Source organism: Anas acuta, chromosome 6 (genome assembly GCF_963932015.1).
Source record: "Anas acuta chromosome 6, bAnaAcu1.1, whole genome shotgun sequence".
NCBI lineage: Eukaryota > Metazoa > Chordata > Aves > Anseriformes > Anatidae > Anas > Anas acuta.
Window position 1 is genome coordinate 21956142 of NC_088984.1, and position 15648 is coordinate 21971789.

Below are 15648 nucleotides of genomic sequence, written 5' to 3' on the forward strand. Positions count from 1 at the left end.
CACCCGCTCCCGACGTGTCACCGGGGCGGGGGGGGGAGCCGGGAGAAGGGGGGGGCGGGCGGGCGGGCGGCCCGGCCGGGCCTGCGCTTACCTGGGGGGCGGCCGCGGCGGCGGAGGCCGAGGCGGCGCCGTTGCCGTGCTGGAGATACTCGCCGTGGCTGCTGCTGTCCACGTCCAAGGCAGCCATTTCCTCTTGTTTCACGGGCTTCTCGGGAGCTGCGGGCGCAGCGGGGAGGGGGAGGGGAGAGTCACTGACGGGAGCGATCACCCCCTCCCTCCCTCCCTCCCTCCTCTCCTTCCCTCCCTCCCTCCCTCCCTCCTCTCCCCCCCCCTAACCCCAGCGCTCCCCCCGCCCTCCCGCACGGAGCCCTCCTCCTCCTCCTCCTCCTCCTCCCCGTGCTGCTGCCCCTGCCCCTCTTCTCCCTCCTCCCCCTGCTCCTCCTGCTGCCGCTCTCAGTGCCGCTCTCGCCTCGCCACCGCACGGACGGCTCCGGGGCCGGAGCGGGGGACGCGCAGGGCCGGAGCAGCGGCGGGGAGCCCCGCGGGGCGGCGCGTACGTACCGGTCATGGTGCGGGAGCGAGCGGCCGGCTGGCTGGCGGGCGGCGCGGGAGGGAGGGAGGCGGGCGGGCTGGCTGGCTCGCACGCAGGCCCCGCCGGCCGGGGCTAGGCGGCCGCCGCCGGGGACATGCTTATTGTGCTCGCGGGCTGAAGCGGCGGCGGCGGCCCGAGCCTTACTCCGGGCTTTTTTTTCCTATTTTGATTGACGGTGCGGGAAAGCCGAAAGGTGGGGCTTGCAGCGGGAGAGGGGGCCCGGCCGACACCGCCGCCCGCCCGCCCGCCTGCCAGCCCGGAACTCCCGCCTCCGCCCGGCCGCGCGCGCTCATTGGCTGCGCGCCGCCGCCGCCGCCGCTCGCAGCGGCCGCCCGGGCTGCCACTCACCCGCCGGGGGCGGGGGGGGCGCCGCGCGCCGAGGCGGCTTCCTGTTTGCCGCGGCCCGGCCGGGGAACAATGAGCGGCGCCCGCCGCCCCGACGGGCCCACACGGGCCCCCACGGGCCCCGGCCGCCCCGCGACCGCACCCGGCCCGAGCCCCGGCGGGCGGCGCGGGGCCCCTCGCGGCCGCCCGGCCCGGCCCGGCCCGGCCCGGCCCTAAGATGTCGGCGCCGCGTCCCCGGGGAGTCCCGAGGGGGGAGCCCGGCGGGGGGCCCCCGGGGCAGCGGCAGGCCGGGGCCGGGGCCGCGGCCGAGCCGCCGCCGTTGCGTCAGGCGCTGGCCGCCGAGGGCCGGGACCCCGCAGCCGCTTGGGAGCGGGCCGGCAGCCACGGCCCCTGGCAGCAGCAGCGAGTGCTGGGGCGGACGGGCCTTGTTTAGGCAGGCCGGCCTTTTTTAGGCGTTTTAAGGGGAATGAAGAGATTCCCCTCGGCAGCAGCAGTTGGCGGCTCGTGTTACACAACACAGAGGAAGCTAGGAACCCGCGTTGCTAAACTGTGGCAGGAAATAAGTTCAAAGTGTACGGTGATGCAGGGATGACGCTGGTTCGCGGGGCCTGTTTGTTACACCACAGCCCGCGAAGGCTTCCTGTGAAGCTGAGCAGCCCCAGCGTGGCCTTGCTGCGTGCCCAGGTGCAGCATGATGCAGCACCGTGCGGGCTGTGCTGCAGGTGGGACCCCAGGCTTTTAGACACCAACAAATGAGCTCAGCCTTTCACATAATCTCCTAGGGAATCTCTGAAAGAGGTTGAAAAGCATCAGACTGAGGAACTCAAGCCTGCTTTCCTTAAAAAAATAATGTGATTATCCCTGAGAATCACCTAGAAGATGGCAGTGAGCATATTCTTATCTGGCCGTATTTGTGCTTTGTAGCTGAAGCTACAGACTACACAGAAAGTGTGGTCAAGATTTTCAGCGTGTTCTCTGAACAGAGAGTAAACATTGCTTCTTAACCAGTCCATCACTATGACCTTGCAGTAACCGCCCAGCCTTACTTAGCCCAGAAACTGTCACAGAGCAGGAAGAAGGCACTGTGAAAAATGTGAATTTAATATTAGGAAGTTAGAATGGAGGAAGACTGCAGTATCTGCCCCGTCAGCATAACGTTGTTCTTTCTGTGCAGTCTGATTTTTGGCATATGTATTTTGCAAGTAAATTGCAAGTGCCATCAGATGACTTTTAATAGTAAATTGCAAATCAATCCCAAAACTATTCGTCAAACTCCTTTTTTTTTCCAGGGTATTAAAAAAAAACAACAAAAAACTCCATTTTGAAATGTCTGTATGTTTACATAGTCTTTGTGAGTCTACTTCAGAATCAGTTCTTGGTGAGTTAAATAGCACATCCATAAAAGAGAAGAAGCTTTTTGCAATTCGTAATTTTTATTTTAATATCAGAACTCCAAGAATGAAAAGCTTTAACTAAGAACACAATCACATTTATTTTGACGTAATATAATGTCAGAAATAACTTCTAGCCAGTAAAAGCTAGAATCCACAACCTTTAAGGATAAGTCACTATATACACAGGAGCAAGTTAGGGCATGATGAAAATGGAAGATTACACGCTGCGTAAGACCACTGTAGTATCTAAAAATTCTTGTTTGTATCAGACGTTGTTAGTGATACCCCGTCATTCTGAAACAAAAACTATTACAGATGGCTTTGGACTTTTGATAACCTAGGAAATAGTTCATTTCAAGTTTGATATGTAAGAGAAGTAATTTCCTGCTTATATGCTGGAAATGATATTAAAAACTGGGCCTTGCTAATCAGCAGGGAATTGCTGAATGTTGGCATGGCGTTTTGCTTTAGAAAGAGTATGTTGTCTAGGACGTAGATTTCAATTTCTACTGCAGTTGGATGTCCGTGGAGAGCTCTGCAACTTCTTCCATGAGACGTTGCTGATCTAGCAATTCAGCTGTATGGATCTGATTGCAGACCTGTGGCATAATTGCAGTGCTTTAGGACAGAAGAATTTGAAATACCTGTATTGCGGTTGTTTCTATTTATTAAGAGGGGTTTTTAGCACAATAAAACTCAGATGTAAATAGGCTTCACAACACCAGTTGAAGACCAATGTTTTCTAGTCCAGTACCTAAAATTAGGGGGACATGGTCATGCTATTACTAAACGCAGATTAAAATAACACTGAAACATAATAGAATAGTTATAAGCATTAAAAAGAGATAAATCACAATACATTTGAAAAAAATAAACTAAAGAGGTGTGTTATTAAAAAAGAAAAGTAGGTACACTATTACAAAAAGGAGCAGAAATGTTAAATGAAGAATGATAAAAGTTTTAATTTACAACTTTACAGTGGAGATAAAGAGCACAAGCAAAAAAAAAAAAAAAAAGGAAAAAGGATACAAGAGTCATTATTTGCAGCTTTGTGTTTATCAATGTACAAGAACCAAAACATTTACCAGGAAAATCCTGGATGTATCAGGGAGCTGATCATATCCATAGTGTGTGGAAGCTCTGTTAGGTGGTGGTCTTGCCGAATTAGTACTGACCTGGTATCCCCACAGAGACTGAGCTCCATGCCCAATTAGAGGTGCCATTGTTTCTTCTTCCTTGAGATTACCCACCAGATGTACTGTATCAGTACGTGATCTGAATAAACTAACCATGACCAGTTTGTTATTAAAGAGCCTTGCCTCTTCAAGCCCTCACCACCTCTTTCTAGGCTGCTAGTGATAAACTACAGACCCTGTGATGACTTCCCAATCTATTTGCTGAAAAGGAAAGTTGTAGTTTGAGCCGTGTAGATCCAAAGAAAGCAACACTGGCCTATATGAAATGAGAATAACCAACAGGTTCAAAAATGCAGCTGTTTCAGAACTGAGATGCAGCCCTTTCAGTAAGTAGCAGCAGAGATCAGGAGAGGAACGATGCCCACCCGATTCTGATGAAACCTCAGGGAAGGTTTTGAAAGATCAAGTAGGATGCAAATTGGAAAGAACTCTAAAACCTCTCCTGTCATTCACCTGTAAGCTCAGTGTTGCATTTGACCTCGTAATTAGATCTCATTGGTTTAAATCTTTGAGTTGTACAAATTCAGAAGGAAGTGCACCACCTAATACAACTTCCACCAAGTGGAAGTGTCTTTTCTGTCTGTATGCTCCTTTGAAACTGCTGAGCTACAGTACATTATTTCTGGGTTTAGTAGTCCCTTCTACCAGTGACCCTGCATTTATTTGAAGGAGCATATTATCTAACAATTGCTGGTATGTGGTCAAGATCAGTTTTCACATCCGTGTTGCTCTGTTCCTCTGTAAAGTGGTGTTTTTGTCATACTGAAACCTAGAATGCAACTGGACAAGATGTGCAGGAATGCATGGTGGTGTGGTGTATTCTGCACCACTGGGAAAACTGGGGCTCAGGTTGTTTTAGTTTGAAAGCCTGGGATTTAAAATGAGGTTGAGTAATCATTAGGGATTCCGTTCAAAAAAACACAGCCGCTACTGAAGGGGCAACAAGCAGAATATCTAAATTGCATGCCTGAAAAAGCAACTATGACACACACACAAAAAAAAACAATGAATCAGAGGAGGTATCCTCTGAATGTGAGGTACCTTCTTCAAATTCAGTCACTTGGGTAAAAGGGTAAAAATTGCAGTAGAATCTGTAGAACCACATTTTGCTTTTTAAACCACACATTTATGTGGTACTCCAGAGGAAAGAAAAAAAAAAAGGCAAAATACTGACAAGCTTCTGACTCACTCATTAAATTTCCTAGAATCCAACTAAATCCAGAATTTTGGCTTTCCTCTTCAAAAAAAAATTTTTTTTGAAGTCTTATCAACCCAGAAGAAAGATTTAGCTACTATTCCTAGCCATTGCCCCAAATTTCTGTCACATACGGGTCCATTTGCTTAAGAAGATTGGGAGATCTTTACCTAAGGCAGCAGGAAGGACTGGCAGGTTGACCTGAGAGGTTTCTTGAGTCAGCACGTGGTAGTGGGAGGTAGTTGCATGACTGAGTTCAGCCCTTCAGATACCAACAGAGAAATGATTCCTTGTGTGGTGTACAATCAGCAAGGAAGCAGCAATGGTCAGAGAAAGGTGTTGGCTGGAATTGTATCATCAGCCCCCAGAAAGCACCTCCCTATCCTGGGATGAGTGGCTATAAGAGCACAAATTTTGCAAAGCCAGAGCAGGCTTGAGCAGTAGGTGTGGTTTGACCAGATCAAACTGAGCCAACCTAACAGCTCACTGACCTCACCATAATTTAATCAATTTACAGATAGGCCACAAAAATCAACCCTGCAAAAATACTGCTTCCCACATTGCAAGCTATATTGAGTCAAACTGCAGTGGACAGGGCTCCATGGAGTGGGAGCAAATGAGTAGAGATAGGACTCTTCAGCAGCAAAAAACAGATTAGTTCAGGGTGTCAAGCTTGCCAGACTGCTGAGGAACTTGCTTTTGGCTATGTTTGTGTGAAGTGTCTGTCAGTAGCCCAGGATTTCTAGCCTCTAGAGGAGAAGCACAAACAGTACTCAAGAGCACTTGAAAAGCCCTATGGTTCTGTATGGCTGCCATGAATATCAAAGGCTGTGTAGTCCCTGTGCAAGTGTGATAGTATCCAGCTGTAACCATATAAAGGACAAATAATATTCATTAAAGATGGAACTGGATTTTAGACAAGCAATTTTTCTGTCTTAAATTGTGAAGACAAGTCTAAAAATACTAGTTTCTGCCTGAATGTCTCCATTAAGCTGCTCCATTTAAAAAAGGTGAAAGAAGTCTCCAGTACCTGGGGTCCAGCAGGGGAGACATTAGATTCTGCTGATCTGCTCACATCCAGCGGGAGCAGTTCATGGGACAAAGAAAGGCCTAGTCAACTAGTGAATGGTGCAGTTCACGGCACTAATACACCAGGCCCAGACTCTATCTGCAGTGGACTGCAGGTCTGAGACATACAGCCTAGCCACAGAAGAGGAAGAACCTGTGAATAAGTAGCCTAACAACCAGTCCACACACAAATCTGAAGGCCGTGACTCTTCACCAGCACCGATGACAGATCTTCAAAGAATGGGGCCAACAGAAAGTCTGTCCAAGCTCTACACATGCCAGGGTATGAGGACAGTCATCAAGTACATTGTTTCTAGCCTAGTCATTTTATTTACAAATTTTTTTAAGCAATTAGGATGAAAAAAGCCATGTTGCCTTTTAGTCAGAAATTCTTCCTCCTTCATTATAGCTGTAACTCACTGGTGATACTATTTTTGTACATTCTCCCAGTTGTCAAATTCCATGAGGATATCATATAATATTTGACCAGTAAACAGGATCTGTCCTTAATAAGATGCTAGCGAAAACTAATCCTGCTGTTTTTAATTTCTAGTGTTAAACTGTGTGACTAAGACAGGAGAAGAATTCCAATGTGCTATGCATGTGGTGGTGTTTTTTCCCCATTAATTGTATTGTCTTGTTTTTATTTGTGTGTACCTGTAAATAAAGAGTATGTTAGTTGTATCTCCTCTGTAAAATTTGGGTGGTTTTTATTCAATTGGCAACTTAGTCCATCTCAGTAAGTACATCTTTAACAAAATTGGTTTCTTTCAAAGAGGAAACAAATTCATCTGCCCATTCGAAGAGAGGTGGCAGGAAAAAGCAGATAGGCACACAATGCTGAAAACTTGTCATTTAGCAGGTAATGTCACTGGAGAGAGGAAAGAACTCTCTTAACTTCACCTCACTTAAATGAGAAACATGTATCTAATTTTTCAAGTTTCCTAAAACTTACTACACTTGGGCCCTGCCATTATCCTGTTTGTTTGTGCATAATTGCTATTCTCCAAGGTCATCACAACAGACATAATTGAATTAAATAAATAATTCAATTAAATAAATAAATACATAGGATCCTTTAGGTAAGGTTAGAGAAACTGTTCAGAGGAAAATTCCATAACCATGACTTGCAGAATTGGTAATATGGTGTCTAAGGATCTTTTTCCATAGCCTGTCACAAGGTTGGAACAGAAATAAATAAGTAGATACATAGATGAAAAGGAAAAAAAAAAATCTTTCACCTGAAAGAAAAAAATGTATTATGTACTTCTTGTCTAGCATAATTCTGTCTGTCTTCCAATTTGGCATTTTACTTTTAATAATACTGATAGCAGAAAATTAGGCCATTGTGGAAACGAAAGAGACTGGCAAATTATATATATGCACATATGTTTACTGAAAATTTGAAAACTTAATAGCAGGAATTATGTGCTCTGAAAGGAAATATTTTTAGAAGGATGAAGTGACATTTTTAGGAATCTCAATCTGAATTCTAGTTGCCAGAGCAAGATCAAGCAGGACTCTGTGGCTCCCCCTAGGAGAAAGAAGCTTGGGGCTCCAGTCCCAGCCACATCCCGGCTCACGCTGGCAAGCGGCAGGTCTCAAGGCTGTTGGAGAGTAGCCCCTGGCTCCAGCAGCCTCAAGGCCAGGGGGTAAAAGGTGTTCTGAACAGTGACTGCAAATTTTGTATGCAAAGGGGATTGATAAACCTGGGTACCAGCTCTAAACACTTTCATAGCTTTCAATGAGGGAGGGTTTGTTTTTGGTTTCTTAAAAAACAACAACAACAAAACAATAACAACAAAACGATCTTTGAAAGAAAAGTCGCGGGCAGCTACTTCCAGAAGAGGACTCAGGGCCAGTGTGACAGGAAAACCTTCTCCAGGAAGGGTCTGGGGCAGGAATGACCTGAACGCCCAGCAGTTCCCAGCATTTTGTTCTAGCTGGTGCTGGGAGACAGCCCATGCCATCACCAGACTGCTTGGCTTGGATGCTCCCCGGGGTGCCTGATCTGCTCTCACTTGTCTGTGAGGAACCCTCCCCCCCCAGGTTTAGTTTTCTTTCTGGCCTGTCCACAGTGGCATATAAAACCTTTGAGGTTTTTGCTACAAGCGTAATTTCATTAAAAGTAGACCTAAGCATCAAGAGTAATGGATCAAATTAGGTTTGTGCCTTTAACTTAATAACTTCTAAAGAGTAGGTGGAAAGTTTCAAGGTTCACTGCAGGTTTTTCTGTTTTTACACTGCAGCAAAGTCAATATTTAAAAGTTGGACAAGACACTGGTAACAGTTACGTTCGCCCTTTTTTCCCCACAATACCACAGACAATGTGAATCACAACACAAATAGCAAGGTAGAGAAACCTGGGTGAGATTTGAAAATCCAGTTCCGGTCAGAAGAAACTTTGCAGGAAAAAAACAGATACTTACTAAAATTTATCCAAGAAATGCCATAGTAAAAGAACTGTCAATATTTCAGTGTAAGTCTGAAAGAGAGACATTTGAGATTGAAAACGATAATTAACAGACTGATGGTGCTGATATAAAGTATTGTATATATTTTTGACTGCTAATTAACCTCCGGCTTCTATAGACATCTTAAAAAACGTGCATCTTCACTGCCTTCTTTGCAGCTCACTAACAATCACATACTCCACACAACTTCTTAGACCACGCTGCAAATCACTGTTGGTCCTACTTGACCCATTTTTGTTTCAGAATTACTACGCAGCCTTCCCTATCTAATGACACCCGCTAACGTCTGTGCTTTGCCGCAGGTGTCCTTCCTACTTCTAAAAATTAATTAACAAAAGTTAATTATTTTTACTGTATTGTTTCTCTCTCGTGTGTCAATTAAAATTTGAATTATTGAAGTGGATCATTGCTATTAGTTTGTTTTCACAAAGTTGGAAAATTCAGAAACTCCACTATCATCTTAATTACTTACAAGGGTAAAATGCCTTCCTTCCATGGCAAAACTCCAAAAGATTTAACAGAGACAGGATTGCACTGCAAGCCTAAGTTCCCTGTGCATTCCTCCAGTCTCAGCAGGACCACTCAAGCACTGAAGGCTAAGTCTGTGTGTCCTGCATAAGCATCAGCGTGCAATTCCAGGACAAGAATTCCAGTACATCTTTTACTTTGCTACAGTAGGGCCAGATTTTCAGCAACGCACACAATTTAAACAGAGAGGTAATTGAATATTTTATCTGCCGCCAAAAAACAACAAACCACCTTCCTGCTTTTCTTCTCTCAAAGAAAAAAAATATTACAGCATTTTTTTTTTTATTTTTTTTTCCCTCCTAGCCTGGATTCCTACAGAAATTAAAAGTTTTTTTGGAGATTATTATCTCTTCACAGCTTTAATAAATCTCTGTGTGTGCGCCTGCGTGCACACATACGTGCGTGTACATACTTGCAGGTTATGCAAGAGAAAGAGGGGGAACAAGAACAAACAGTAGCCAATTTTAACCACATCTGACAGAGCAATAAAAGGCTCTAAAATGGCACATTCTTATGCATTTTGTGAAAACAGGCTGCTAAGTAAAGGAGACAAGACCCACTGCAGCTTGAGTTAAACCCTTATTAAACACCAGGAAAGCTGCAAAGATGAAAGATGTAATGAATACCCACCCACAGGAAAAGCTGCAAGCAGAGCTTCTAGCCTGCTAGACCTAAGATAATCCAAGTAAGAGATCACCCAAGGGAAGCCAAGCCCCATCAGATCTGTAGCTCACAGGACTACTGGCTGACGTTGGATTTCTAATCCATTGTTGTCCAGCTCTGAAGATGACATACACATTTCTGCTCAAACTTTAGGGAAGAATATATCTTTTTATCATACCAATTCCTGAAATCTGATTAAATGAATCACAAGATAAAAGGACCACATTTTCTTTTCTAAGATATCATGGGGTGTTCTCACCAGAGCCTCAGTGATCTGCATGCAGCACGCTAGACAAAGACAAAACAACATCTTCAGGTTCTTAAACCCTGGAGAATATAGAAAAGCTCCAAGCCCTGGCATCCAGGACTTCGGTCTTAAGTCAGCAAGAGCCAATGCTGTTAAAACGCCTTTATCCCATATTTTAACCTGTCTCATCACTGATGTCCCACTGTCTAACCACTCTCAAAAGTTTGTCTGAGGGATACATGGCTCAGGTCTTGCGACTTTTCCCATTTTTCTGCAGTGCAGCTGTGGTGTCTGTGGAAGAGCCACAGTTGGAGAAAAGTCGGGCTTCCCTGGACTGCTGTCTCCTGCCAGTGCAGCACAGTGCCCTCGTCTGGGCTGTGCTGCAGGAGGTGAGGATGCCAGCACCGTTATTTAAGTGAAGTGCAGGGACTTGCTCTTGCATTCCTGGAGTCCAGGGCTGACTGCAGTGATGAGTCAGGTGGCAGCTCCACTCAGGACTGCTATCAGCTATCTGAAATCTCTCACTTGGATGCCAAGGGAAAACTGAAAGCAAAAGAGGTTCCAAACTGTACTGCATAACATACCAATGAACACACTGTCTTCCAGATGATGCTTAGTAACCGTATTGTTTGTGTCTTGGACACATTTCCTCCTCATCCATAGCTGGAGCATGTTTGGCAAAGCTTATTTACTTTATTCCAGAGTTGCGTGTTCATCACCTATCAGCCATATATCCAGGGGCAAATTATTTTACTCCAACATTCACAATCCTTTCTGGATGACTGCCTTCCTTTTTATGTTCTAGTCACCGTAACTCATCTTTCATCTCTAACTCTCTTCTGCACTGCACACTTCAGTCCCTCCTTTGCTAGGCACGTTCACATCTCTAAAAATACCATCCAGGAACTTTTTATTCTTCTTAATGTTGTGTAGCAAGGAAACCTGGCTCTCAAGATCAGCAATCTTGCTCATAGGTGCTCAAGAAATCGATGTGCATAGACTCCCTTGGATGCCTGTAGCCATATCTAGCAGTGCTCTGATTCAGTCCTTCATGCCCCACACAAAGGAAGGAGAGATAATGAAAGAATTCAGCAGCCAAATCCTGCTACTTCCTTCTTCCCAAAAAGGTTAACTCCAAGAAAAACAAGTGCCCATTCTCATCACAGGGTGACAAAGGGATTTGTGTGATGTTTGTATTATTATTGCTGTTTCACATGTGTGAGGTTAGCCCAAGATATTTTTAATTATTTTTTGTAACCTTTTGTTGCTAAGAGAGTAATAATGACTGTAATAAGAATGTCCAAGACTTGGAGCAATAAAATTAAGTTACAGTCTAATAAACTAGTTACATTTTGCAATTTTATGGGAAAATAAACATTCATTCTCTTCAGTATGTTATAGTTGTCAATTCTTGTTTTTCCTAAACTTACCTAAAATAACTGAGACAAGTAACTGCCTTTTTCTGCTCTGTCATTCATTACTTAAAGACATATAAAGTTGGAACAACATGTTTGTTGAGTAAGTAAATATTTAACAAATTGACTTTCATTTTAACAGAAAGGGAACTACTGTAAGGGAACAGTACCACAAAGTCTTAAAAATTCGGCAGTATTCTTATTTTTGTGTTATGTGACATGGAAGTTAGTCATTGTAACCATTATATTCCCGGATGAATGATAATTCATACAGCAGGACAATTCAACATAAATATGTGCAATAAAACAGGTCGATTAAATCTGCAAGTTAATTCTGTGCAAGAATGAGAAGGCTGCCTTAGTCTTATTCACTGTTCCCTAGGGAGTTAAAGCCCCAGGGCAGTATGGCTCTGCCTGGACTAAAGGTTAAACACGCGCTTGATTTCTGAGCTGGGACCCAGACCCTTGCAGGTCTGTGATTCACTACATGCTTTTAGCTGGGAAGTGTTTTCATTAGGAAACATTTTCTTACTCACGTGATTTTCAGGCAACTTTTGTGGCATGCTGGGAAGCAGGTCTCTAATGGCCGGGGGGGGGGGGGGGGGGTGGAAAAGCCGCTTCCAAACATTCTCCAAACATTCTGTAAAACTTTGTAATTTGCCTCTGGGCTTTCTATGGGGAAAAAAAAAAAAAAGTAACTTATTCGTCAAAGTCAGTATAAAGACACACAGTTTGGCTTCTGTAAAAGCTGTTAGATATTACTTTTGCCAAGTAGAAATCAATAGGAATTAAAATATGTTAATGATTTCCCACAGGGCCAGAGAGCCAGCCACTCAGGCATCAAAACCAAGTGTCAGCCAATGCAGATGTGAGCAAATACTCATTTTTCCCATTTCCTCATTGATTCATCTACCGTTTGTCCTCATTTGATACACAGGTCATCAACGTCATGACTGTAAGCACAGAAGAGACTTCACTGAGAACACTGCCTGCTGTATCCTGAGTGAAAAGGCCTCAGCCTGCCCCGTATCTAGCATTCAATTAAACTCCCAGTCACAGTCTATATCAAACCATTTCAGATCTATCAACAGAGTCTGAGAACTCCCAACTGGTGACTATGGAAAATATTTTCATTACTGTGGTTAATCTACAAAGGCAAATATTTTCATGTTTACACTGTGAGAAACAAAATATCCTTATCTCCCAATAGAAAACATTTGGTCTTTGTTGGATAGAAATGCCATTCAGTTCCCGAACTGTTTTAAATCCTTGCTTGTGGCTTATGTAGTTCACTGATGCCTGTTCCAGGAATGGGAGCATTGCCTCCAGTACTGTTCCATAAGCTCTTCAGTCAACTGAGGATGTTCTCCACCTGAAGTCTCTGTTACTCATGAGAGAAACTATCCCCATTTCACAGACATGAATCTGAATGTGCAGGAGTACTGAGAGCCTCGCCAGAGGCTATACACTGAGACTCATGGCAGAAACAGGTGACCACCTTAGCAACTCAAAGAAGAAAAACAGAACATGTTTTTCCTTGTCCTCTGGTTTGAGTAAGAGCCTAATTATTTATTCACTGCTCCATTCTGTTCTTTGGAAAACATTTTTCCATCCTGTTGTAGATTTTCCACATACGCACTCATTCACAATTTGCAGATTTATGCTGCTGATCCAGGCTCTGCCTGTACCACCCACCTGTAGCTCTGCAGATCCTAAACAACTTGAGGCATTAATGTGGATCCTCCAGCTCACAGGTGGTGTGGGAGCAGCTCCAAATCCAGCAGCAACTCAGTGTTCCCTTGGGTGGTGAGGCACTGGAACAAGTTGCCCAGAGAAGGTGTGGATGCCTCACCTCTGGAGGTGTTTAAGGCCAGGGCTAGATGGGGCTTTGAGCAACTTGGTCTAACACAAGGTGTCCCTGCCCATACCAGGGGGGCTGAAATTAGATGGTCTTTAAGGTCCATTCCAATCCAAACCATTCTGTGATTCTGTGATCTGAAGGGGGAAGCCTGCAAAGATCACCACAGAGCTACCACCAGCCCACACTCCCTGTTTTGGGCTGTTTCTCTCACACTTGTGCATAGGAAGTATATCATTACAGCCCTGGGCATAATATTCAAACAAGCTTTTCAGCTGCGATTTTAAGAGAAGCGATTCTCAACATTTTGCCTATTAGTGCTATTGCCAAAATACCAGCTGGAGACTAGAGCCCATTCACAACTTGTTTCTCCACTTTTTTTTTTTTTTTTTTTTTTTTTTTTAATTTAAGGTTTTGCTGTATTTTATTTTTTGTTGTTGTGTTTTGTTTTAAGTCCACCTGTGTAGTACTAATAATTGTTTCCTTGTGGGACAGCGCTCCTCTCTCAGTCATCGCCGTAGAGTTTTCAGTCCTTGCCCATCCAAGTTGTTAATTCTCTCTGACATTTCCCTGTATCTTTCTTCCAGAGAAGAAAGAGGCCATTGAAGAATATCGTGCAGAGTGTCAAGCAGTTCCCAAACTGATCCCTCAAGGCTCAGGCTGGTGAGAGGGCAGCCCAGCTCAGAGGCAGAGCCCGGCAGAGTTTGTTGAGGAACCTTTGAGCCAGCAGCATGCCACTTGAAAAGCCTTTTTCCTTTAGACACATTTGTGCCTTAAATGAGTACCAAATATAGAACACATTCTTTAAAAGATACTACTTTCCCCACATGAGGTACCTAAAACTGTTGGAAAAAGCAAAGCTGAAAAATACAATGATACCCGTTACCATATATGACACACAATTAAATCAAAATTCCCCCACAGCCTGACTTGGTGGCCATATATGCCCTCACTTTTCTCCTCTGAGTGGGTTTACAAGATACAACTAGTTCCTCACACACGCACACAACCACTGGCAGGGCTGCTTGCATGCCCATTTGCCTAAAGGAAGGGGCACTTGACAGAATCATTGTTAACAAATAACAGGGAGATATTAACAGTGACCAAAACAACAATATAAAATCCCCTTGTCCAGACTCTTCCAGTTGCTGCTACAGCTGCTGTGATATCTGGCAGTCACAGAAATGGCTTCCCACAGTATTAATATCTTTGTGATGCAAAAAATAGCACTGCTGGCTCTCCTCCTGCCCCTTCCCTTCCCATCAGGGCTCCACACACAGCCATAAAGGGTCTCTGGGCCCTCACTGTTCTGCCTTGTCCTAATCTGGCTCCTAGCAGGCCCCACTGCAAGGCCGTGCCACAGACATCACACATGCTCCCTCACCCAGGAAGCACAACAAGAAAACAGTTTTCAAGGCTTATGTGATATCTTCCATCAGGAAAGGCTCCCAGGAAAGTGTTAAGGATGAACAGGAGAAGGCTAAAGTCCTCCCTCCCACTACGTTTTACACACACACACACACAGTGTGAGCTCCCCTTCCCATTCCAGGAAGTAGGCTGCCATTTTGTGACAGCTCTTCATCTAAAAGCCATCTTAGCTTACTTCACACAAATTTAAAAACAAAACAAAAACAAACAAACAAACAAAAAACAGACAAACACAAAAACTATTCATTACTTACAACGTATAGATGTTTTAGACCCCAGTACTGTCAAAGTATGAGGGATAACTCTCCCTCTTTCATTTCTTTTCCACTTGTATCTGGTCTCTGGCCTACTTTCCCCATGGCTGATTCTGCAGCAATAGGTGCTCATGAAGGAAAAAATGGAGAGGAGGAGGGAAGACAAGCTATCACCTCTTCTCTGGTCAGCCCCAACCCTCAATCCATTTCATTGCTCTGCCCAAGCACCTGAACATTACCATGACTGCAATGCTGAGACATTAATATAAATCTATCCTTTCAATGCTGGCCAGCTGATCATTCCCATTTTACAAGTTTTATGTATTCATTTTAGTATTCTTTCACTATAAGGCTAACAAATGCCATCAGAAAATTGAGGAAGCGGGAAGAGCCAGCATTCTTCCACACTGACACTGTTCCTAGAAGGCAAATAAGGCAAATCTAGTCAAGGCAAGTCTTACTCCCCAGCAGGAGCTGAAGAATAACCTTAGTTTACATTTTGTTCCCCTTTACAGATGGAGCACAACACGTCTCTCATGGAATTTTGCTAACGGTTATTTTTCTGCTTGTGCTCCAAGTAAGCTCCCTGGAGGTGCACTATGCATTTATTAAAACCGGAGAACAGCAGCTGTGGGTCAAGAAAATCAGAGGCAGAAGGAGCATGAAAAGTATTTTCTGACTAATCACAAAAAACAACAGAGAAGAAAATCTTTAAAATCCTCTCAAGATATTTTAATATTAAACATTAAAAGTTTTGCAGATGTGATACTTACAAATTGCTCCTAAATATACAAGAACTTTGCAAGCAACTATTAGAATAGTATGCAGCTTGTAGTAACACTCTTAAAATCCCAAAAATATTTACAGACTTTCCTTTTAAGCCAGGGGTGAGTAAAAGTCTAGACTTTTACTAGTGAACTGTTTCTAGCTGCCGTTAAGTTAGAAGCCTCTGAGCCTGAACCAATACTAGTCTCACCAACTGCAAGGAATG

At 44.3% G+C, this 15648-nt stretch overlaps 1 protein-coding gene and 1 long non-coding RNA gene across 3 annotated transcripts in view; one reads left to right on the plus strand and one right to left on the minus strand.

The window, feature by feature from the left end:
• Positions 1-865, minus strand: part of SP3 (Sp3 transcription factor) — a 35552-nt gene extending 34687 nt beyond the window's left edge. For both annotated transcript variants that reach the window (XM_068685711.1, XM_068685710.1), the window contains exons 1-2: positions 562-865; positions 92-216 (exon numbers count right to left, since the gene is read on the minus strand). In XM_068685711.1, coding sequence (XP_068541812.1) covers positions 92-216; positions 562-568 — 132 coding nt within the window. In that variant the 5' untranslated portion in view covers positions 569-865. The remainder of the gene's footprint in view (positions 1-91; positions 217-561) is intronic.
• Positions 212-14643, plus strand: LOC137858259 (uncharacterized). Its single transcript, XR_011097606.1, has 2 exons — positions 212-553; positions 12055-14643. It is a non-coding gene; the product is annotated as an uncharacterized lncRNA (long non-coding RNA).
• Positions 14644-15648: the final 1005 nt, after the last annotated feature.